The 24,783-nt window shown below is 45.7% G+C and overlaps 1 protein-coding gene across 2 annotated transcripts in view; it reads left to right on the forward strand.

The window, feature by feature from the left end:
• GALNT7 (polypeptide N-acetylgalactosaminyltransferase 7) overlaps positions 1–24,783 on the forward strand; it is a 132,925-nt gene that overhangs the window by 50,963 nt on the left and 57,179 nt on the right. For both annotated transcript variants that reach the window (XM_065908159.1, XM_065908157.1), the window contains exon 2: positions 16,731–17,191. In XM_065908159.1, coding sequence (XP_065764231.1) covers positions 16,731–17,191 — 461 coding nt within the window. The remainder of the gene's footprint in view (positions 1–16,730; positions 17,192–24,783) is intronic.

Consider the following 24,783-nt stretch of genomic DNA (forward strand, 5'->3'; position numbering starts at 1 on the left):
GAAATGTCTTAAAATTATGTGTATGTCATATACTTTAGTGTATGGTTAAAATACAACATAATAAAAAATGACATCAAAATTAATGGTAAAATCCATTTTATCATTAATTACCTTTAATTTCTTCTTTCTAATTTACTGTGTGTGTCTACGGCTTTTGAGAGACAACAAGATAAAGACTTTTAACTTCTTTAATTTTTTGAATTTATATCTTTAACTCCCTTTAAAGAAGTATCTTAGAATGATATAACTGGGAGATGGTATAGGGGAGATCAGTAGAGAACAGATTGAAGTGAAGTACTTATTTGTTCTTTTTTAAAAAGAAGCAGCTTCATTTAAGTGCTATGCAGTGTGTGATGTGGGCTGTTACCTCATGACTGTCTTATTTTAGAAGATATAATTCTCATGACATCCTTTGCTTTTAAGTGATTGATAATAGATGACTGAGTGATTAATAATTGAATTCACATTTTGGCTTTTGTGCTTGTTTTAAGAATTTGCTAAAGCTGGGGGATTTTTTTGTTTGTTTGTTTGTTTTTTAATAAAAAAACTTAAACTTAAAAAAAAAAAAAACTTTAGATAGTTTGGTTGTGTCCTCGAATGAAGAATGTTTCTAGCTGTGCCCTGTGTGTGAACCTCTGTGGTTATAAAGACTATTTCTCTGAGTCTCCTCTAAGCTGTACTTGTTGTGTATTCTCTGTCTTATTCCTAAGTCATGTATGACAACCTCTTTGGCTGTCAACTTTATAGCTTACTGTGATGTTCAGCCTCCTTATAAAAAAAAAAAAATCTCAAGCTATTATATGAACTGTTTTCTAGTGAGAAAGTTTTGTTAATAATTATTAAATCAAGTTTAAAAGGAAGCTGGACAATTCCTAAAAACTTTATACAAACGTATGTTCAGTATAGAAACCAAGGAATTCCAGGACATAAGAAAAATATAATCTACAGTCTCACCAAAGAGACAGCTACTACTTGTAACTTTCCTTCTAGTCATTTCTGTGTTTTTCTTTTTGTATTTGAGATCATATGGAGCAAGCAGTATCCATAATTAATGTATGTCTCCTACTTTTAAAAAACTAACATTATATCATAAGGATTTTCTGCAAGAATTATTTTTCTTTAACATTTTTATAGTTAAGTACTATTCAATTGCATAAGTGCAGCTTAATTTTCTTGACTAGTCTTCATTATGGACATTCTGTTTGTTTCTAGTATACTCGCTGGTATATGTTGCACTGAACTTTTATGCATACTATCTTCACTGTGATTAGGATTATCCCCCTTGAATACATTCCCACTTCTGAAATTTGTATTCAGAAGGAAGGTTATTAAGGATGTTGGTACATACAGGTTAGATGGTTCTACAAAGAACTCTACCAAAGTTACACTGTTTATACTCCCCTCCCCATGAAGAGGGTGTGAAATCTTTGTGACCCTAAAAATGTTAGGAACCACTGATGTGTGTTTAGAAGAGGAGATTTTTATGTTTCTCAAGTTCACCACTGATTAGCTTTCTAGAAGCATAGCAACATGCATCAACCAAAGTAGATATGCGGGAAATTTGTTGAAAATAGGATCTTGGGGGAACGTCCCTGTCATTGAAACCAAGGCTGCCTTTCAGGAAAACAGGAGTAAGGGGTCTTGTGCTGTGTGCTGTGAGCTCAGTCGTGTCCGACTCTGCGATCCCACGGACCGTAGCCCACCAGGCTCCCCTGGCCTTGGAATTCTCCAGGCAAGAGTACTGGAGTGGGTTGCCGTTTCCTTCTCCAGAGCAGAAGGTATATACTCATAAACTTATACATAAAATGACACTGAAAGAAACATTTGAATGCTCCCAGGTAGGGGCAGAAGACCAACAGTTTAGATGGAACTAGAAACTGAATTCTATAACTCTTCCTCAGTGTGAATTTGAAAATCTTATTGCATTTACTTCATATTTGTCAGACAAATAGAAGATTTTTTAAACCATTCTCTGTTTCTGTGAAATCAGAATAGGAGGCATAGCAGCCCAGCCCTGTGTGCCCGAGTGACCAGCTGAAGCTAATTTCTATCTTTCTCTGCAGAAATAGTGCTTCCCCGATAGCTCAGTTGGTAAAGAATCTGCCTGCAATGCAGGAGACCCTGGTTCGATTCCTGGATTGGGAAGATCTGCAGGAGAAGGGATAGGCTACCCACTCCAGTATTCTTGGGCTTCCCTTGTGGCTCAACTGGTAAAGAATCTGCTTGCAATGCAGGAGACCCTGGTTTGATTCTTGGGTTGGGAAGATGCCCTGTAAAAGGGAAAGGCTACCCACTCCAGTGTTCTGGCCTGGGGAATTCTGTGGACTACAGTGCATGAGGTCACAAACAGTCAGACACGACTAAGGGACTTTCACTTTCACTTGTTCTTTCTGCAGAAATAAAGTCACATGAAAAAAGATACAGTCAGTCCGTTTTCTTACATCCCGATAGTCAGCTAGGCTAGTGGGCCTCATAGCAAGTTACTACTAATTCTTGAAATGCTAATTGGATTTAGTATTTCTAGAAGATTATTTATAGGAAATATATATGAAATATAAGTAATCTTCTAGAATATTCTGTATATGAAAACAGCCCTTTCTGAACTATTTATTACTAATTCTAGCTGATAGTATTGGTTTGAAAGTAAATTTTTTATTGAAATAAACAGTGATTCTAAGGACTGTATTTTTAACTTTTGTACTTCAGAAATCTTAATGATATTTATCAATTTGTATGGTTAAAAGGTATGAAAGGTTCATGGGTGCCTCCGTCCCAGGAGAGAATAAAGGGGTTCAGAATGTGGGCTCTGTCATCAGAGGCCCTGTGTCTGTGTCTCGCCTCTGCCACCCCCAGAGCGTGTGGCTTTCAGCAAGTCCCTCAGACCCTGTGCCTTGGTTTTCTCATCTGCAGAATGGGACAGCCCTGATACCCAGCTCCCAGGCTGATGACAAGGATGACCAGAGACAGGGGCTCGTTACATCACCAGCGTTCTGCCTCCTCCCCCTGCCATCACCTTTGTGGTCATCACCTTGGGAAGTCAACATTCAGTAAAACACGTTGGGTGACAGATTGGTTTACCACTGTGGTCTTTTTTTTTTTTTTTCCAAGTCCTTTTTCTCTTTTAAACCTCTGGAGGCTCTGAGCTGACTTTGCAGACTTGGGGTGTACTCTGACACCTTGGCCACAGCCTTCCCTGTGCTTTTTTTCCCCACCATCTGTAGATACCAAGATAAATGTCTTGCTTACCTTCAAAGTACCAAGTACAAGAAGGAAATGTGTGTTTTGTTTTACAGTCTTATTTATGTATTTCTGGCTGTGCTGGGCCTTCATCGCTGCGCAGGTGTTTCTCTCGTTGAGGTGTGCAAGCTTCTCATTGAGGCGGCTCCTCTCTTTGTGGAATCAGGGCCCGAGGGTGCAGGGCGCTTTAGTAGTTGCCCTTCCCGGGCTCTAGAGCGCAGGCTCAGCAGCTGTGCTGCACGGACTCAGTCTCCCTGCAGCAGGTGGCATCTCCTCTATGGGCAAGTGATTTCTTTTTTTTTTTTTTCATTTATTTTTATTAGTTGGAGGCTAATTACTTCACAACATTGCAGTGGGTTTTGTCATACATTGACATGAATCAGCCATTGGCAGGTGATTTCTTTACCACCAACTCAACAGGGAAGTCCTTGGGAATGTTTTTAATAAGAAAAAAAAAAACAACCTGAATGATTAATGGCAAAATAAAACCAAAGCATTTAGTGAGTCTTGACTGTCCCGAGTGCCATGCTTATTATGTATCAGAATTTTACCACTGGTCGTGAGGGGCTACAGATCTGGTTGCAGTCATGTTTGACCGGCCGAGGTTGGTTGGGATGTATCAGAGCAGCGACATTTAACATCTCTGATGGACTGCCTTCCCTCTGCTCGTGGAGAGGTGCTTCCCATTTCTCTTCAGCAGCTGTGGTTCTGCTTCCCACAGAGCCAGGACGTTTCGTGAAATGGAATGATCGCTCCAGTCATTTATGAGGTATTCTAGAAAGATGCACTGAGTACCTACTGTCTACACACAGACAACCATCCTCCCCGCCCCCTCTTTGCGCTGACACCACAGGGAGCCTCTGGGGGACTTTGCAGTACTCAATCCTGACCTGGAACGCTCTCCCTCCTCTCTTGACCTTGTCCTGCATAACCCTTCCTTCTCGTAGCCTTCCCTAACTTCCCAGGCCAGACCAGACCTCCCAGGGCACCCCGTTTGTGTGATGACTTGATTGCATGTCTCCCACTTTGATGGAGGGCTCCCTTGGAGCAGGGGTGCGTATGCACCACTGTGTCCCTGCAGCCACAGAGCGGGGGCTCAAAAATCCGTCAGTCAGACGTTTCAGAACACGAGGCCCACGGGACACCTCTAGCACCGGGTGATAAAACAGTGGGCTCTTGCCATTTGTGGTTGGGGAGAAGATAAACCCGAGGAGTCCCGACACCCCCGGACCCAGGCTTCTGGCCCCAGCTGGTGTCCTCATGTGTCTCGGAACCGTGAGTGAGTCCTGCCACAGAGCTAAGCCGCCTCTCGGGCCTCAGGGTTCTCGTTCATTTAATAACACACCTAGTTTTTAGCCTTGTTGAGTGCTGGCTCAGTTGGTAAAGAGTCGACCTGCAATGCGGGAAACTGCCTGCAGCACAGGAGACCTGGGTTCGATCTCTGGGTCGAGAAGATCCCCTGGAGAAGGGAATGGCAACCCGCTCCAGTATTCTTGCGTGGAGAATCCCATGGGTGGAGGATCCCAGTGGGCTACAGTCCCTGGGGTCGCGAAGAGTCAGACACAACTGAGCATGCACACACACTGGCATCACATCTCCTGCCTCCTCCCCATGTGTCCCCTGCACTCGTCACACTGAACCATCTCTAGTTCCCTGAATATTCCCTGTTCTTTTTAATGCTTTTGTGCCTTTGTCTTAGTCTAGAATGCTGCCAAGCCCCACCTCTCACCCCCGCTTCTTATCCCCCAACCATCCCCCCATCCCTGTGCCTCAGTGTCTGCAAACACAGATCCAGCTTCTCCCAGCCTCCCTTCCTCTGCGAAGAAGCCTGGGTCACCTGCTAATACCTTGGAGAGTGTCTAGCAGGAAGCAGACCTATAACAAGTATTTAGATAACCAGAAGGACAGTTCTTTCACCTTTTAATGATACATATAAATACTGACCTGAATGTCAAATAACACTCATGATAGAGCTGCCGGATCCCTGGAGAAGCACGCCCTCTTGAGAGCAGGCCTGCTGCCATTCAAAAATAAAATGTCAGAACATTTGTTAGTGAATAACCCCGATCTGCTCTGTATTTTTCTTTCTCACGTACATAGGTTTCCTTGTCACCACCTCCTAAAATGAATTTCTTGTCACGACACAGTAGTAAATGTCCCATACTTTAAAATGGGGTATCTGCCCTGGGAACGTTGAGGTGTTTTCTTCCTTGAGGTGATATTACTTTTTTCAGATTTGCAAGAGAAGATTATCTTATCCCAATCACAGCATCTGTGCTTTGAAGCCCCACACGGCAGTGCTGTCTGCTGAGCGCTGTCTGCTGAGCTGTGATGGAGGCAGACTCCAGGGCAGAGTGAGGACGCTCTCCACGCATCTCAGAATGCACAGCAGTAGCACCCGCCTTAAGGGCGCTCCGTTCATTCCTGAGCTCTTCCCTGCAAGGATGAAAGAGCACCGCTTGCTCAGCTTTCTAAAGGGTATTCCCAACGGTCTCTTTGGACACAAAGGCTATGTCTGACTTCTTTCTGCTCTCCCTCAGTAAAATGCTTTCCTTCACATCCTAAGCATTACTGATGATCCTGGTGGCGACATACTTTTCAAGAAGGTTTTCAGGAAGATTTGGAAATCATTAGGTGTCTTCACTGGGATCGCCAGATGTGAAGGAGAATGAAGAATGAAACTGTCTGTTTGGTTTGACTGGTGTCACATTATGAGGTTCATTGTTATGTTTTTGTCGTTGTTCAGTCTGTCACTTCTGTCCAGCTGTTTGCAGCCCCATGGTCTGCAGCACACCAGGCTTCCCTGTACTTCACTGTCGCCTGGACTTTGCTCAGACTCATGTCCATTGAGTCAGTGATGCCATCTTCTCCTCCTGCCTTCAGTCTTTCCCAGCATCAGGGTCTTCTCCAGTGAGTCAGCTTTTTGCATCAGGTGACCAAAGTATTGGAGCTTCCGAATCAGTCCTTCCAATAAATATCCAGGGTTGATTTTCTTTAGGATCGACTGGTTTGATCTCCTTGCTGTCCAAAGGACTCTCAAGAGTCTTGTCCAGCACCACTGTTCAAAAGCATCAATTCTTTGTTATATTAGTGACAAAAACCAAAGGATAGGATTAAATAAGCACGTCCCTGCATTAAAAAAAGAAAAAGTCATAACAGTGTGGTCCCCAGGGACTGATGAAGGACTTGCTCTTTTAAAATATATTAAAAATAATTTTGGGACTTCCTTGGCCATCCAGTGGTTAAGATTCTGTACTTCTGATGCATGGGGGTGCAGGTTTGATCCCTGGTCAGGGAGCTAAGATCCACGTGCCTTGTAACAAATTCAATAAAAGACTTTAAAAATGGTCCACATCCAAAAAAATAAATAAAGATGATCTAGAAAGAAGAGTGGAGAATCTCGGCGCTTCTAGGTAAGAAAGCGGAGCTGACGGCACAGCTGAGAGAAGGTTCTAGAGTGGGTGGGCAGAGGAGGAGCAGACGTGCGGGGCTCGTTTTTCTGCTGGTTCAGCTCAGGGGGTCCTCTGTCTCCACCTGACAAAATGCTGTAGCTGTTCCTTTGAAGGGTTTGTTCAGCAGGGTTAATTTCTTGCTTCTCATCCTACTAGGCTATTTGGCTTTTAAATGTATATTCCCACTCTCCACTGCATACATAATATATATGCATACATACATTATTCATGTGTTTAAAAATCTTCACAGATTTTAATTTACCATTTTCTCCCCTTGCTTTGCCTTTGTCTTTCTCTCCTCACTCTTCCCCCAATCCTTACCTTATTTTTAGATAGGTCATTTTGTGGGAATAATGTGGTGGGATCTGTAGTGTGAAATGTTGACACTTTTATTAAAATATTTTGTGTAACACTTATTATATGCTGTTTTTAGGATGAAAATATCACTTAGGAGCTTTCTTTTTAAAATTCAGTAATTGCTCATCTCCCAAACACAGAGAGTTAAAATCTGCCCAACTGTATCCTTTCATGATTTCTGAGAGGTGTTATAATCTGCCTTTTATTACTTGTGGGAGATGGGGCTTTTAAATGACGTTGGTGTGACTTGTTTTTACAGTCCTGTCTTAAGGTCTGTACTCTGGCCACTGAAATCGTGGCATAAACTTTGACAAATATAGCTTCATCATCTTTTGAAATGTACTACAAAATGATTTATTGATCAGTTGTTTAGTACTTATAGTTGATTCTTAAAATTCAGTTCTCGTCAGCTAAAAACGTAATACTAAATATTCACAACAAGAAATATTGTTTTAAATCTACAACATATGTATGTAACTCAGTTAATGAGCTAAGGCATGAAAAATAGTTATTTGGATTTCATAAAAGTGTTTAAATTGCATGTTTCATAGACCTCTTGGTTAGTGGTGTATGGTAATTAACTTTGATCTAGGCCATTAAACAGTCTCACAAATAAAAATTTTCTGTAAAAGAATAACCAATGTATTATCCTTTTATTTGTAGACATTAACCTATATTCTGGTCCTTTATTTCCATTTCTTCTTTTCATTTATTCCTTCTTGAGTACTGTCTGGTAGTTTTCTGACATGATTTAGAATCTCTAGTTTATTTCTGTTTTAAAACAAGGACCAAATTTAACAAGAGACCATTGGTGAGGTAAATTGGCCTACAGGCTCAGACTAACACCAGCAGATTTACTTTCTCGTGTTTAAATAAAGTACTCATTTTCCACGAAATAACAAACTGCACTTGCAGGCATGATTTATTCAAATATGAAGAAGAAAAACTAAAAAAGGATTATTTAAGACTTAGATTCATAGGGAAAGTAATGTTTTCAGTTATCTCACTCAAATTCTCAAAATACTTTGTTGTTGTTTTTGTTTGGTTGCTCAGTCACGCCTGATTCTGTGCAACCCCATGGACGGCAGCACGCCAGGCTTCCCAGTCCTTCACTATTTTCTGGAGCTTGCTCAAATGCCTGTCCATTGAGTCAGTGATGCCATCCATCCATCTCATCCTCTGTCACACCCCTTCTCCTCTTGCCCTCAGTCTTTCCCAGCATCAGGGTCTTTTCCAGTGAGTCAGTTCTTCTCATCAGGTGGCCAAAGTATTTTTGGAGCTTCAGCTTCAGCATCAGTCCTTCTAATGTATATACAGGGTTGATTTCCTTTAGGATGGACTGGTTTGACTCAGAAATGCTACTACCTTAAACCAAATCCAGCAGTGACATAGCCAGTGGATGCAAAGCCAGTTTATATTCCAGCATATAAATAGGTGACACAACCTAGAACAAGACATTCCCCATTTGTTGAGTCCATGAAGAAATGCACAGAGTACCTACTGTGTACACACAGATAACGACCCTGAGAACCTTTGTCTGGGGAGAAACCTGTGAACAGATCCTAAGGCAACTTGAGAAGGGCAGTGTTAGAAATATTCTGGGACCTGAGAGGACGGGTGGAGTTCAAAAAACTGCAGGCTTGAACTTATTTCATACTTGGAGAATAGAACATTAGAGGTGATAGTGTTAATACAGAGAAGGATCTTGTAATCTCCCCCTTTTCCAGTTGTAACTTTAATTTCTATGTTGAAAATGGAAAGTTTATATTACTAAGGAATATAAATCTCCCCCTTTTCCAGTTGTAACTTTAATTTCTATGTTGAAAATGGAAAGTTTATATTACTAAGGAATTTGCAGTTTACCTTCCTTATCGACATGGTTTTTACAAAGTAAATTTTATCACAATATTAACCATTTTGATCAATTAATTTGGTTCAACTACATTTTGTTTAAAATTGTACCATGTGCTTCTGAGGAAACATGATGGATTTTATTACCCAGACTTACTAATATTACTGCCAACCACTTTTAATTTATTTGTTATTTTTATCAGAAGGTAATCCTTTTTCTCACTGATGAGCCACACCCTCCTCCATTTCCAGTTCTGCCTTTATTGCCAATGGAGGCATTGCCATTGGTCTTAAAATGTATTTGAATAGGGTCCTTTTCCATAAGAAAATGCATCCTACATATTCAGGGACTGGTAAAGTCTCTATTTGGGTTTTCCCAGTGGCTCAGACGGGAAAGAGTCTGCCTGTAATGCAGGAGACCCCAGTTCAATCCTTGGGTCGGGAAGATCCCCTGGAGGAGGAAATGGCAACCCACTCCAGTATTCTTGCCTGGGCAATCCCATGAACAGAGGAGCCTGGAGGGCTATCGGACCTGACTAACCCTTTGACTTTTTCACTTTTCAAGGTCTCTGTTTAATCTTGAGTGTATCCATTTTAAACCCTGATTGAGCAAATTACTTGACAGCAACCCCCCACCTCCCACACCCAGATGGACCACTGATCCCCAGTGCAGTGCAGTCAGCTCTCAGCTCTCTGGAAGGAGCCAGAGTGGTGGTCTTTATCAGCACAGGATGTCAGCTGGGGAAGGGCCAGCTCAGAATCTAGCTCTAGGTACCAGAGAGAGACCGCACCCCCACCCACATCCTGCCGCAGGCAGGCTGGGGATGCCCAACCCATGGGCACACCCTGTGTCTTCTGAACTCCTTGACTATGCCCACCCCGCCCCCCACCTCCTGATCTTTTCCACTTCTTGGGCTTCTTGGTGCATGATCAAGTGCAGCTAGAGAAGGGATGCTGATGTGATTTTTCTAATTAAAGGTGTTTTTTTTTTTATCAAGAGGGCTTTTAAACTATAGAATTTAGTTTGACTTGTTAAGTCCTAAGCTCTTTGGCTCAGGCAGAAAGACAGCCGAATTGCAAGCGGCCATCAGCGGTGGCCGTGTCGCAGAGCAGACCTGCCTTCTCAGGACCTCTGGTGTGTGCAGGAGCTCTTCATTACCAACTTAGCTTTCGAGCCATGCCTGCATTACTTTCACTGGCTCTAAATTCCTTTGTGTTCGTATCGTTTCTACCAGGGCATGACTGTCTCGGGAAGATACCATAAGGGTGATTTGGGGGTGATGGGGAACTTTGTAAATTGTGAGACGTAAAGTGAGCAGTCTGACCTGATTCCTGACAGTCCCCTGTTTCCTTCTGGGAATAAGTGATTCTGCTTTTCAGTACATTTCCACCTTTAAGGACATAATGATCTTAGAAGATGACCCACCGATTGCATTGTCCATTTCTGGTCCACAGTGACCTGTTGATTTCGACTGTAGAAGGAATCAGCTGGTGCTTCTGAAGGTGTGTGAACACCAGCGAGTCACAAAGCCAACTCAGGTCTCATTCAGCATCCAGGAGGAGGAGCACGTATCCTCTCTCCAGGGAGCTTACTACTATTACACTGTCTCACTACATCCTTTGAATCATAGAACATGGGGATTTGACATGATTTTTCTTAACTGACTTGAAGTCAGGCAGATAGTTCTCATTTTGGTTTTGCTTTCGGATTTGAGACGTGAGCAAATCCAGTTTTTTTCCAGTGACTATTATATAGCGTTACTAAGGGCACAGCACTGTGCAGGGGACATCAAGTTCTTCTCTTGCGGAATTCCTCGAGCATTGCCAGGAAGGTTCTCTCTGAAAGAGCCCCTCTTTCCCAGTCCGTGTGCCCCATTCTCATCCTTTCCATCTCAGGCTCCCTTCCATAAACCAGGCAGAAATGGTGGGATCCAGGCATCTGTTTGTAAATGCTTACTGAGGATCGCATGGCAGAAGCACTGGGGGTGCAGTGGCGCATCCCATGGATGTGGTCCCTCCCCTTTCATGGAACTTAGAGTCTAGTGCAGAGTTGGAGGGGGAGGGGCAGATCCATCCCCATTTGCCTGTCTTTGTACATGAGGTTTTGTAGGGACACAGCCCTACCCATCCACCCTGTCTGGCTGCTCTGGGCACTACAGTGACATCTTTGTAGTGACCCTGTGGTCCAAGAGCTGGAGTACTTCCTGCTCCAGGGGGTGAGGTGAAGAGGTGAGTACAGGCAGGAGCTGAAAATGTCCCAAGAAGAGCATCCACTCTCTTGGGGAAGAGGACCAACGTGGAGCTTGCAAGCAGGAGAAGGGACCTATTCATACCTGAATTTCAGGGAAGTCACTTTGGCTACGGGTTTCCCTGGTGGCTCAGTGGTAAAGAATCCGCCTGCCAATGCAGGATATGCAGGAGATGCTGGTTCGATCCCTGGGTTGGGAAGATCCCCCGGAGAAGGAAATGGCAACCCACTCCAGTATTCTTGACTGGAGAATCCCATGGACAGAGAAGCCTGGAACGCTACAGTCCAGGGGGTCACAAAGGAGTCGAACACGACTGAGGGGCTAAGCCACCACCACCACCACCATTGCTTTGGCTGCAGAACGATGATGAAGGACAGTGAGTGCAGCATTGGAATGGGAGGTGCTAACACCTAGGAATCAGGAGCATGGCTCTGCCTGGATGCACGCTTCACCTGGCCATGTACTGATCCTGACATTAGGTCACTTCTCTGTGGGCTGTTTTGTCTGTACAGTGTGTGTGCATGTGCTTAGTTGTGTCCAACTCTTTGTGACCCCATGAACTGTTGCCCACCAGGCTCTTCTGTCCATGGAATTCTCCAGGCAAGAATACTGGAGTAGGTTGCCATTCCCTTCTCCAGGGGATCTTCCAGACCGAGGGATCAAACCTGGGTCTCCTGCATTGCAAGCAAATTCTTTACCGTCTGAGCCACGAGGGAAGAGATGATTGGATGGCATCACCATCTCAATGGACATGAGTTTGTGCAAACTCCGGGAGATAGTGAAGGATAGGGAATTCTGGCAGGCTGCAGTTCATGGGGTCGCAAAGAGTTGGACACGACTGAGTGGCTGAACAGCAACAATAATAAATATGTGTGAAGCACTTAAGGACAGAGTGTTTGCAGTCATCACTGTTCTTCCTATTCTAGTAATCCTGTTCAGAGGGGAGTGTGGCCTGTCCTAGGCCTTTGCAGTGTCCACAAAAAGTTAGTTGATCTAAGAAAGATATGGGAGACTTTATGGGAGCCAGATTTGAGGATAATAATCTAGAAAGTGCATTTGAGAACTGTTCCACCTGTTAGAAGTCAAGGCACAGGTATGTGAGTATTTTAGACAGAGGGCTGGACATCAAATGAGGTCTTACTGACAGTTTATGCAATCCAGATCTTAGTATCATTGTTATGGGTCACATGAACCCTTATACGTTCAAGAAGGAATGTTATCTTTAAGGAGCTGTTTTGTTGATGCTAGGAGAATGCTGCTCTTTGGGACTAAGCAGGTATTTCTGTTGATGGGGGAGGTCTGGTTGATGCATAATGCAGATATGCCATGCATAGTGGAGAGGAGGGAGGGGGCAAAAAGCAGAGAAGAGCTTTTGTTGTTCTTTAAATTTTTCTTGTCCTGCTATAAAATACGAATCTTATTTCACTACAGCAAGGGTGTGGAGAAAATGGCCAGATTCCTGAGCCACACGGGCAGTGGGACAGGCAGGAGTCAGTGATTGTTCAGATGTCAGAACAGGAGGCTGGGGATGAAATGGAGGACTTGAGTTTGATCAGTTGAGTGGATGGGAGTTCCCAGCCCTGAGGTGGGGAAGACAGTGAATGAAGCAGGTGTGTGCCGTGGAATCACAGCAAGTTCCTTCCAGGGCATCTTAAGTTTACGTGCCAGGGTGACCCCAGTAGAAATTTTCAGGAAGCCTTTGACTGTGGACCCAGAGATGAGAAGCAAGATGTGGGCTGAGGACACAGAGGGAGGAAAGATCAAATGAACCTGGTCACCTTGCTGGGGAGATGAAGAGACGCTAGAACGAGGAGGAGAACAGGCAGGCTCCTAAAAGATCTACATGCAATACCAGGAGTCAAAGGCTGGGGGCGTCCCTGCAGTCCAGCAGTCAGGACTCTGCTTTCACTGCCAAGGGTCCGGGTTTGATCCCTAGTCAGGGAACGAAGATCCGCAAGTCACATGGCATGACCAAAAAATAGAAAAGTCAAAGGTTAGACAAAGGGAAGATCAAAACAACTTTTGAAGAAAGATGAGCATGAGGTTTGAATCCATTAAACATTCTCTTGTTGAGGTGGGTGAGCCTGAGAAATGTTTATATTCGTGAGTCTCACATCAGTACCTGCCCACCGAACCACAACAGATGTCTCCTGCTTTGGGTACCTAGATTTCACTCATTGTCATGTTCCACATTCTTCCCATAAGCAGCTTTCCTCCAGTGGGATATCAGACACCACAGAGGATGTCCTAGGACGGCTGATGACCTGTTCAGTCTACTTTTCTGAACCTGTTTCCCTCCCCTTACTCTTTTCCTCTCCAGTTACTAGTTCACTGGAGCCTTGATGTGAAAAGTTGAAGGGAGAGACTGAGTCTTCCTCCTTTTTGTGGGGTTCTTGGTTCAACACCAGCAACTTGAGTCTGGTATCTTAGAGTTTTATAAGGACTTCTCTATTTTAATTTGTTTATTGCAGTACTTCCCATGGGCTTCCCATGGTGGAGCTAGGGGTAAAGAACCTGCCTGCCAGTGCAGGAAACATAAGAGACGAGGGTTTGATCCCTGGGTAGGGAAGATCCCCTGGAGAAGGACATGGCAACCCACTCCAGTATTCTTACCTGGGAAACCCCATAGACAGAAGAGCCTGATGGGCCACATTCCATGGGCTCGCAAAGAATCGGATTTGACTTAGTGACTAAACAACAAGTGCCTGCTACTTGACTCAGGTGGGCAGTGGTCAGAAGCCTGGTGCAGAAGGCTTATCCACATGTACCTGAACAAAGGCATGCTCTTAGATGGTCGGATGAGGTGCCGCATGTTGCACTTAGTTCTGTGTTATGGGATAAAAATTGTGGGAAAACTTTGAAATGGATCCAAAAGGTTACTGGGTGCATTTTCCAACTCAGCTTTGCAGGTTATCTCATCGCTGCATGAACTCCAACCTGTTTCACAATCCTGTAAATGATAGAAAACTGATAGTAATGCGCAAGAGTCTTAAACCGTGTCCTGTGGAATGCAGTTGCTTATTGCCCTCTGGGTATGGACCTCCAGTTTTGCATCTATTTGTCAATTCTTTGAAGTAATCTTGATGTTTATATGTTTATCTCTTCTTCACCAGGTCATTCAAAGGATTCACCTTTGAACTGGTTGTAACATCTTATGGTTCCTTCTTAAAATTAATGGGTCAGTAAAAATCTGTGTCCCTTGTTCAGCAAAAAGTTCTCATCATCCATGCCCAGGTGTGTGTATACCTGGAAGATTCACAAGGAAATTCTGGCTGTGAGTGCCTGTACCAGAGGGAAGGCAGGAAGATTGCCTTTCGTGATATACCGTTAAGGATCCTATGAATGTTGTATCACATGCTTAGAGTATTACCTAAACAAAGAAATTGTTGTTCAGTTGCCAAGTCATGTCTGACTCTGCGAACCCATGGACTGCAGCATGCCAGGCTTCCCTATCCTTCACTATCTCCTGGAGTTTGCCGAAACTCATGTCCATCAAGTCGGTGATACCATCCAACCATCTCACCCTCTGTCGTCCCCTTCTCCTCCTGCCTTCAATCTTTCCCAGCATCAGAGTCTTTTCCAGTGAGTCAGCTCCTCACATCAGGTGGCCAAAATACTGAAGCTTCAGCTTCAGCATCAGTCCTTCCAGTGAATATTCAGGGTTGATTTGCTTTAGGATTGACTTATTTGATCTTGCAGTCCAATGGACTCTCAACATACATTTGTTAAGTTCCTTTTTGAACTCTGTCAATTTAGTCCTCAGCTAGCCCTTACCAAAACTTTGACATTGACTAAATTCACGTTTGAATTAGCTGACTTTCCAAAGAGACCTTTGTCTCTAAATAAACCACCACTGGACAGCAACCTGCGTATCAGCCTTACTTCTGCACTCTCCAAAGTCTTTAACTTGACTTTTCAAAATAGCTCTAACACTGTAGAAAAATGTCGGTCAGACGGTTTTGAACTCTTTTGTGACTCTCTTCAGGACCCGGGGGATCGTGGGCTTGACGGGGAGGGAGGGTGGCAGATCAGCTAGCCAGGTCTGCAGTCCTGGTTCTGACCCACTCAGACTGACCCTGGTTCAGACCCGCCCTAGACTGGCCACACACAGCCTGTAGCTTCCTCTTCTGGTTACAGCCGGCAGCCCTGCCTTTAAGCCATTGGAGCCCAAGCCTGCTGCATATTGAAAACACCTGGGGCATTCTTAAAACTCCAAACGCTCCCACCCATTAAATCTTGGTATCTGAGGGGTGGGACACTGACGTCAGTGTATTTAACGCCACTGAGGTGCGGCTGATGCTGAGAAACAGGGCTGTACAAATACTGGCGCTGACTAAACAGAAACTTCACACGTGACCCCAGGGACAGAAGCATGCAGGTCTTCTGACAGGAAGATCTGTGCAGCTGACGAGGAGCGTCTGGACAGAAAGGGAGGCCAACCTTCTGGGACACTGATGCACACAGAATCCGGTTTTCCTGGGACCACCTTTGGAACGGGGCCAGCTAGGTCCTGGGTGTGGTTTAAGAGCTCTGTTAGCCTCGGTTACAGTCGTCAGAGCTTGTTTTATAGTTCTGAACTCAGCTAAACTCTCCCAGAGCAGAAATACTCAGTGGGGGCTGTCAAGATCATAGCCCAGCCCCCGTCCTCTGCCATTTGGGCCACTAAGCCGCCCTTGGGCGGGCTGACACCCAGCACCACCACACCATGTGGCCATGTGACCGACAGAACGTCATATTCCTCGTCCACCAGACAACTGGGAAAACCACACCGTACACAGGACCTGTCAAGTGCCTGCTTTGGTCAAAGGTCTTAGAGCCTCACTGCTCCAGCCTGTAACGATGTGCTTTGAAAGGGTTGGTTGCTCAGTCATATCTGACTCTTGTGACCCTATGGACTATAACCCGCCAGACTCTTCTACCCATGGAATTCTCTAGGCCAGAATACTGGAGTGGGTTGCCATTCCCTTCTCTAGGGGATCTTTCCGACCCAGGGATCAAAACAGGGTCTCCTGCATTACAGGCGGATTCTTTACCACTGAGCCACCAGGGAAGTCCAGCAATGTGCTTTATTAAGGGGTTTTTGATAGAGAGTTGAGTTTATGCGGAGAGAAGTAAAAAATGCGTCCACCCCTTTATTTTGGAACAGTAAGGCAGAAGAATTGGGCCTCCCAGGTGCCTGAGCGGTAAAGAATCCACCTGTCAATGCAGGAGACCCCAGTTCTATCCCTGGGTTGGGAAGATCCCTGGAGGAGGAAATGGCAACCCACTCCAGTATTCTTGCCTGGAGAATTCCATGGATAGAGGAGCCTGGTGGACTGCAGTCCATGGGGTTGTAAAGATTTGGACATGACAGAGAGACTAAACAACAACGGGGACAAAGAATTATTCTGTTGCTGGTATGCCGTTCCTCGCCAGGAATGGTCTCCTCTGATGAGGGGGTCCTGGTTCATGGCCTGCTTTAGTTTCATGATTCATACCATTTTATCATTGCCTGGGCTGTTATTAAAATGTGCACATTGGTGTCATAAACTCTGCTGTGGTTGCCTTCATGTACTCACTGTATGCCCCCCTCCCTTTTGTATAGGAAGACAGAGCTGTTAATAATCCCATGCCTGACAGAGGGGGCAACGGACTAGCCCTCGGGGATGACAGATTCAAACCCGTGGTGCCCTGGCCTCATGTGGAAGGCGTAGAAGTGGACTTGGAGTCTATTCGAAGAAGGAACAAGGCCAGACATGAACAAGAGCACCGCTCCAGAGGAGAGAACCAGAAAGACATCATGCAGAGGCAATATCTCACGTTTAAACCCCAGACTTTCACCTACCGTGATCCTGTGCTCCGCCCGGGGGTCCTCGGGAACTTTGAGCCCAAAGAGCCTGAGCCTCCCGGAGTGGTCGGTGGGCCTGGAGAGAAAGCCAAGCCATTGGTTCTGGGACCAGAATTCAAACACGCAGTTCAAGCCAGCATTAAAGAGTTTGGATTTAATATGGTGGCCAGTGACATGATCTCCTTGGACCGCAGTGTCAACGACTTGCGACAAGAAGAGTAAGCACCCCTTCCTCCTCTTTCTAATCTGGGGGCATGGTTGTGTGGATAGATACTAAGTTAGATTGTCAGAATGCTGTGTGTGTGTATGTATGTGTATATATATATATATATATATGCCTTTACTTCAGGGGAATAAGAGGATCTTTTGTCTACAAAATGGGCAGAAAGGGGAGAGCTCCCCATTTGTGTTATTTTATTTCGGATGCGGCATATAAAATTCTGGGGTCTTCTACACCTGTGCCGCTCACAGTGTGGTCCCCAGACAGGCACTGGTCAGAACTTCCCCTTCTCACAGTCCACAGTGATAAACGAGCTTGTCCCAGGCCATGGACTCACTGTTAAGTGCATTGTTCAGTTTCACCTGAGAGTGTTTTAGTAGCAGAACTTTCTCAGTGCATGGTTTTTCCCTCTGTACCAAGCTCCCTGTCTCATTGTAGGATGGTAGACAGGAACACTGCTGGGGATGCCCCTGAAACTAACTGGATGTTTGCCACCTTCCGTTTTTTTGTTTTGTTTTTAATTGGAGAATAATTACTTGACACTGTTGTGTTAGTGTCTGCTGAACAGTGTGCATCGGTCATGTATGTGTCCGCTCCTCTTGAGTCTCCCTTGTGCCTCTCCCCGCCGCCCCCCCAGGTCACCACAGAGCACCGAGCCGGGTGCCCTGTGCTGTACCGCGGGTTCCCACCAGTTACCTGTTGTCCACTCGGCCCTGAAACGAGGTGGAAAGTCCCGAGTACGTGTAAGGGTGTCCTCAGACAGATGAAACCGTGACCCACACTTTCAGTCCTTTTCACATAGTGTGACTTAAAACAAAGGGTTTCTAGCTCGTGGCTTTCGATTGTGGTGCTTACTGGATGAACTCAAAGCTGTTCTCTCAGTTTATGCAGCAACTGATTCTACTCAGAGGATCTAAGCATCTTCCATTATTGTGGATGCAAACATAATTCCTGCTACTAGGGAACTTTCCAGGTGTCTTCCCAGTGAGGCAGGGTTAACATAGTCCTCATGTTAGGAGGTGAACATAGCAGGCACATGCACACACACAGACCCCACAGCAGCATCCTTTATGACCATGGAGTCGAATTTTGGACCTATTGGGGCTGCTCCGGAGGCTTCATATATTGATTTGGTAGGAGTAAAAGGGGTTGCATGAGAGATGCAGAGAAAAAAAGAAAGAGAAGAAGTAGAGAACCAGGGGATGAGAGATATAACCTCCAGTACAGAGAAGAGTTGGAACATCTCAGTGGACTGAAAAGGGAGGATGTGGGAGCAGTTTGTTCCTGATCAAGGCAGAAGTTTGCCTAGTTTCAGAGTTGCCTCATTTAGAGAGAGAGGGAAAAAAAAAAGAAGATGCACAGTCAAAGTTAATTTCAGATAAATAATGAAAAACGTTTAGTATAAGTATGCCCCAAATAGTGTATGGGATATACTTATACATTGAAAATATTTGTTGTTTATCTGAAATCCAAATTTAACTGTGCATCCTGTATTTTATGGCAGCCCTCCTGGCAGGGGCTGAGCTTGTTGCTAGAATTGCCGTGCACAGACCCTTTGGGACCCTAAACAGAGTCTGTGGTCCCCACCTGGAGTGCCTGCCAGTCACCCGAGATAGACTCGGACTTTGAGTCTGTCACTGGGGTTCTGAGACAACCTCTTGATGGTCTTCTCCTCTCCTCCTGATGGAGAAGGAAAGAGGGGGTACTGACCTTCTGCTGTAGGCCAGGACTTAAACTGAGAGGGTTCCCACATATGAACGTGAAGTCTGAGGCTCAGTGCTGTGAGTTCTTTTCTGTCTGCCCAGCAAGATGGCAGAGCTGTGGTCCTACCCCCGTGGCCCTTCTCTCTCCTCCACCCACACCTTCCTGGACCACATGCCTCAGGGCAGGGTTTGCTAGATGATACGGTCCTGAGAGCAAGGAATTTGTCTTCTTCTCCAGCTCCTTCCAGTAATTGACATCCAAGAGCTTGGCTATGCCCAGCAGGGAACATCTGGGAAGAGAATGAATGAGTAGATAAAGGAGTGAATGAAGGAGTCTGCTGAGGTCAGACCTTGGCACCACCACCAGACACGAGATCTTAGACCAGCTCCTTACCCCACAGCCCTCAGGAACCTGATCCGTAACGTGGGTCTGCCAGTGCCTGCCCCCAGGTTGGCATCAGGATTGAAGGACATGATAGACTAAGAATCTCACCGCAGGCCTAGTGGTTGGAAACTTAAGTAGTGGTGGCTTTTTTTTTGTAATTGCTATGGTACTTTCTTCAGGTCACAGTTTGTCTAAACTATGTAACTTTGGGGTCCTCTGTTGCTTTTTGGAAAATGTGGGTGCCCCACACAGCCATGTCCACATGACTTTGTTTCTCCTTGCACTTCCATTGATGGCTGAGCCTTCATCCCCTTTGATAATCCCAGACACACCAGGTACCTCTGAAGCCCCTGTCTCTCTGGGTCTTGCTCTCCTACAATCATCTTTCTTCCTGTCTTTCTCTCTATTCTCCATGCACGCTCCCTTCCTTTCTAATTTTCTTCTTGCTTCTAATCTCCCTTCCTCCCTCCTGCCATGCCTTTTCACAGGCTGATCATCTCTTTGTTCTTTTCTCTGGCATAACTGGAGCACTGCTCAGAAATGAGATTATTGCATGTTCCGGCGAACATTGTGGCCCCAGTCAGATAAAAGGGCCAAGACTATCTTAACAAACTGCTCCTAAGCTCCTTTATCAAATTCTATGCTAGTGAGAAAACTTATATTCAAAATCTTCAAACATCATAACTCCCAGGAAAAAAGATTTTTTTAAACTGAATCCAGATGACTTTAAAACATTTGATTCTTTCTCACCCTTTTGAAAAAAATGGGATAGGCTTCTTTCCTGTTTGAACACTTTAAAATTCAGTGTAGACTCATAAATAGTTTCTGAGTTGAGTTATTCATCAATTAGAATGTGCTCAGTCTTAAAGAATTCTCTGCAAAATAAAAAGGTCAACAGCAAAGAAAGTGTGGCTAAGTTCTGCACTGAACTGTTCTGCACAACACCTTCCTTCTGCTACAGAGGCGGGCTTCCTGGGTGGCTCTGGTGAAGAAGCCACCCGCCAGTGCAGAAGACACAGGTTCAGTCTGCGAATCAGGAAGATCCCTGGGAGGAGGAAGGAGGACGTTTGCTCAAATTCATGTCCATTGAGTCAGTGATGCTATCTAACCATCTCATCCTCTTCCACCCCCTTTGCCTTCTGCTTTCAGTCTTTCCCAGCATCAGGGTCTTTCCCAGTGATCCAGTTTTCTTGCCTGGGAAACCCTACAGAGAGGGGAGCCTGGCGGACTACCGTCCATGGGGTTGTAAAGAGTCAGACTCAATTTAGCAACTGAGCATGCACACACGTGCTCTACAGACAGCATGAAAGCATCTCATGCATTCATGTCACACATGCACACCCTCTTGAATACTCAGCCCTGTGGAGGACATTCCTCACGAGGCCTGAATTTCTGCAGCTGTGGGGTCTGATCAGCCTGCTCTCTGGCCTCTGCTGCACATACCAAAGAGCCACCTGCCATGCTTAGAGACCCAGCTCTGGGCCGTCTGTCCGGCTGCGGCATCTGCCAGGGCTCACCTGCGTGTTCTGTGGCCGCTCGGTCGTCCTTTCAGATGAAAATCTGGACAGGACCGCCCGGCTGCTGGGGTGACTCAGCCTCACGTCTCTCTCAGTTTTGAATCCCATCCCCGAGCTGACTCACTTGCTGGCTGTTGATCGCTCGTTAGGAAAGTGAGTAACGGTGTTTTGAGTGAACCGGAGGCCTGCTTCTTTTTTTATAGACTTGAGCCAAGAATGACTTCACCTGCCTTCACACTTGTTCTCTATAAAAAAACATGCACATGGCTCTCTGCATGGTTCAGCAGAGATGGAGCGTCTCCAGTAAGGAGGTGCTGTGCTAGCCCATCGGGAATGCAGTAAGAAGTGTGGTCCCTGCCTTCAGGGCGCGCGCCATCCACCCCTGGGGGAAGGGAAAGGTCACTGTGATGTAGGAGCCTGAGGAGGGGAGGGGGGCCACAGCAAGTTACAGGGGGGCAGGAAAGGGTTCATGGGGGTACACTAGAGACAGGCCCGAGGATGAGGGGTTTTCCCGGGAGAAGGTTACAGGCCCCTAGGCAGGGACTGGGAGGAAGGCAGGTGCTGCAGCTCACGTGGATCCCGCAGCAGGTGTGGCGATACAGTTGGAAGCTCAGGGAGGGTCCTGTTTGCAGGCCCCCAACGCCCTCCACAGTCTGAGCTGAATGCAATGCAGGGGAGACCACCCCCCAGAGGTATAAGGAGAACCTGAGGAGTGTCAGACTCTGCAGAGGGTGGGCGCCTGGCATGGCCGCAGGAAATTGAGTGGAGTCCACAGAAGCAGACAAAGGAGACTCGGGGAGTTAGAATGGGGGCAGGAAGGAGGAATCAGGGTCAGTCAAAGGCTTTGACGTCCAGAGACACAAAAGAGGACACCGCTGCCCAGGGAGGGGCAAAGGGCAGAAGAACTGCTCTGCTGGGAGTTGCTGTGCCTGGACATCAGCCTTGGGCAAAGCCCACCCCACCTCTCAGAGCCCCGCTGGAGCAGCCCATGTGTAGGAAGTGCCGTTTGTGGTCTGTTAGATTTTCTTCTAATAAAGCGTAGAGTTTTATTTCCTTTACTGTGAACTCACTGCTGATGCAAATACATGGAAATTATTCTTGCCCTTTTTCTGCCCAAGAAGACAGACAATCAGGGGGTATAGAATCCAAGCTATTTTATTTCAAACAAAAGAATTAAATATTTTGACTAGTTGAGCAAATTCATCTGCTTCTCCTGTTTAACCTTTCCTCCTGCCTACACTCCTGTCGAATTTCTGTTTTGTAGAAAGCTATCTCAGTCACATTGACAGAGCGAAATAATGAAGTGCCTCAAAAACTCTTAAGAGCTTTGCAAATGTTAATACGATTAATTGTTAATAACTTTGTTAAGCTTGTCTGTGGGAAACTGAGGTTTTTTCTTCTTCTTTTTAAAGATATTACACATTGACATTCCTGCCTTATGCACTTGGTAATTCTATTCTTACCTGATACCAAAACACTGACGTTTATACTCTAGTTTTATTTAAGGTAGCTGTGGTCGTGAGCTGTCTTCATTCTCCATGTTAAAGGCTCTTTCTGATGCTCTTGTTTAGAATATAGAGCTATAATTTATCAAATAGTTGCTATTAATATTTTCAAATTATGCTACGGAGTTCTTTTCTAATTTCAGTTTCTATAGATCATGACCCATGGGTTTCAGTTAACACTGACTAGAAGTAAGGAGCTGCTCGTAAGAGATTAAAATGAATATTAGAATAATCTATATATGATGTACATGGGACTTTCCAGGTGGCATTAGTGGTAAACGTTATGCCCGATGTCCGAATCCCCGAGCGGGAAGAGAGAAGGCTTCCAAGACAATGCAATTCGCAAAAAGGGAAGTTTATTACTGATTCGAGCCAGGGCTCCTGCCGCAACCAACACAGTGGTGCAGGATCAGAGAGCCCTGAGCCAAAGTTGTTACCCAAATTTATAGGGTATGCATAAGTGGTTAGTAGCTGGCTTAAGCGGATTGGTTACATGTTTGCAAAGCAATTTTATTGGTACAAACTTCCGCGGGCTTTTTTCAAACTTGGGCATTTGCGGGCTTTTCAGCTTTCCCTTTGTTTCTTACTGGGCGCATATTGATTGGCTGGCTCCAGGTTACCTGATGGGGGTAGGGAATCTTACCATTTCGGGGGAAGCCGAAACTTAGGTCTAGGCCGCCTGTCATGGTGTTAACCCTGGCAGCCTCACAGTAAAGAACCCCCCTGAAAATGCACAGGTTCGATCCCTGGGTGAGGAAGATTCCCCTGAAGATTCCCTGGCAACCCACTCCAGTATTCTTGCCTGGAGAATCCCATGTACAGAGGAGCCTGGCGGGCTATGGTCCACAGGGTTGCAAAGAGTTGGACGCAACTGAAGCAGCTTAGTGCACAGCATAGCACATACATGATGTACGCACATGTGCCTGTGAATCATATAAGTGCACCGTGAACTTCAGTGTTTATCCCAGTTTCTATTAGCTCGTGTGTGCTGGTTCTACACAACCCCGTCCAAAAACACAGGTCACAATCACTGGCACTCGCTCCTTTCCCCTCTCGGACTGCCCAAAGCACATCTCATTTCTCAGAGTACAGTATGGCAGCGTAGAGCTGACCCTGCGTACAGGAAGCACATTTTAAATTGGTTTCGGATGACCCGCAATGGACACGCTGCTGCTTTTGCATACAGAAAGTATTGCTCTCTAACTGGTCTGAAAGTTTCTGCTCTTGGAAGCCACTTTCTGTGAGGTCAGAGATTTTCCACATTAACTTTAGAAATAAATCGTGTTCTGATTCCTAGTTTCTTCTTTCTCTTCTAAACACACACACATATATATCCGAACATAGACACACATCTGAACACTGCTGCTACTGCTGCTAAGTCACTTCAGTCGTGTCCGACTCTGTGTGACTCCATCCCTGGGATTCTCCAGGCAAGAACACTGGAGTGGGTTGCCATTTCCTTCTCCAATGCATGAGAGTGAAAAGTGAAAGTGAAGGAGCTCAGTCATGTCTGACTCTTCACAACCCCATGGACTGCAGCCTACCAGGCTCATCTGTCCATGGGATTTTCCAGGCAAGAGTACTGGAGTGGGGTGCCATTGCCTTTTCCAACATCTGAACACAGACACATCTAAACACACACACACTGCACTCTGGAATTTTCTGAGTAATAGGGGCACAGATGATTGTTGTTTGAGGCCCTACTGACCACAGGAGACAAAATGGACTTACTGTAGAGGTTGGGGTGACCAGTCACCCCAGCTCACACAGCAGTTTAGAGCGATGCCTCCAGAAACTGAACATGAGGTCATCAGTTGCTCCAGGCTCCCAATGAGCAGAGCAGCAGGACCTTTGAACCCCTGCTCCTCCTCAATGGCCTGTAGGGGTGGTTGCCACCCCTCGTGGGAACATGTTACCAAACATGCTGAGGCCTGATTTGGTAAATGAGGTCCCTCCCACTAACATAACTTCATTTCCCCTCAAACCGCCACCACCAAGTTGTAGAAGGACACAGTTTGCCTGGTAAAAAGTTAGAAACACAGACTGCTTGTTTTGTTTTTCCGGAACCCTCCACCTCCAACCAGGGATTTCGAGTAAGTTCCCTGGAGGTTAGGTAGAGAAATGTTCGTGGAGGTGCCATGAGGTACCCGATAGCAGCCCAGCCTGGTGACAGACCATGTCAGGGAGACCTTGACTTTTCCTTTCTCTCCAGGGCGAGTTTCCCACCCATCTGGAGAACTGACATGGAGATAAGGGAGGAGAGTGGGGGTTGGTACCCTGTCCCACTGGAGCATCTGAGTTTTGGAGCTGATGGTCTTTTCAGAGTTTGGTCATTGTCCTGACCAAACCCTGAACTTGCCTGGACTGAAGAAAGAGCCCAGAGTCAGCGACTGAGACATCAGTGGTTCCATGGATGGGGGAGCTCACACACCTGAAACCAGCTCCTAGGGTGACAGACATCCCACCTCAGGCAGCAGGCG

Source organism: Muntiacus reevesi, chromosome 17, assembly GCF_963930625.1.
Source record: "Muntiacus reevesi chromosome 17, mMunRee1.1, whole genome shotgun sequence".
NCBI lineage: Eukaryota > Metazoa > Chordata > Mammalia > Artiodactyla > Cervidae > Muntiacus > Muntiacus reevesi.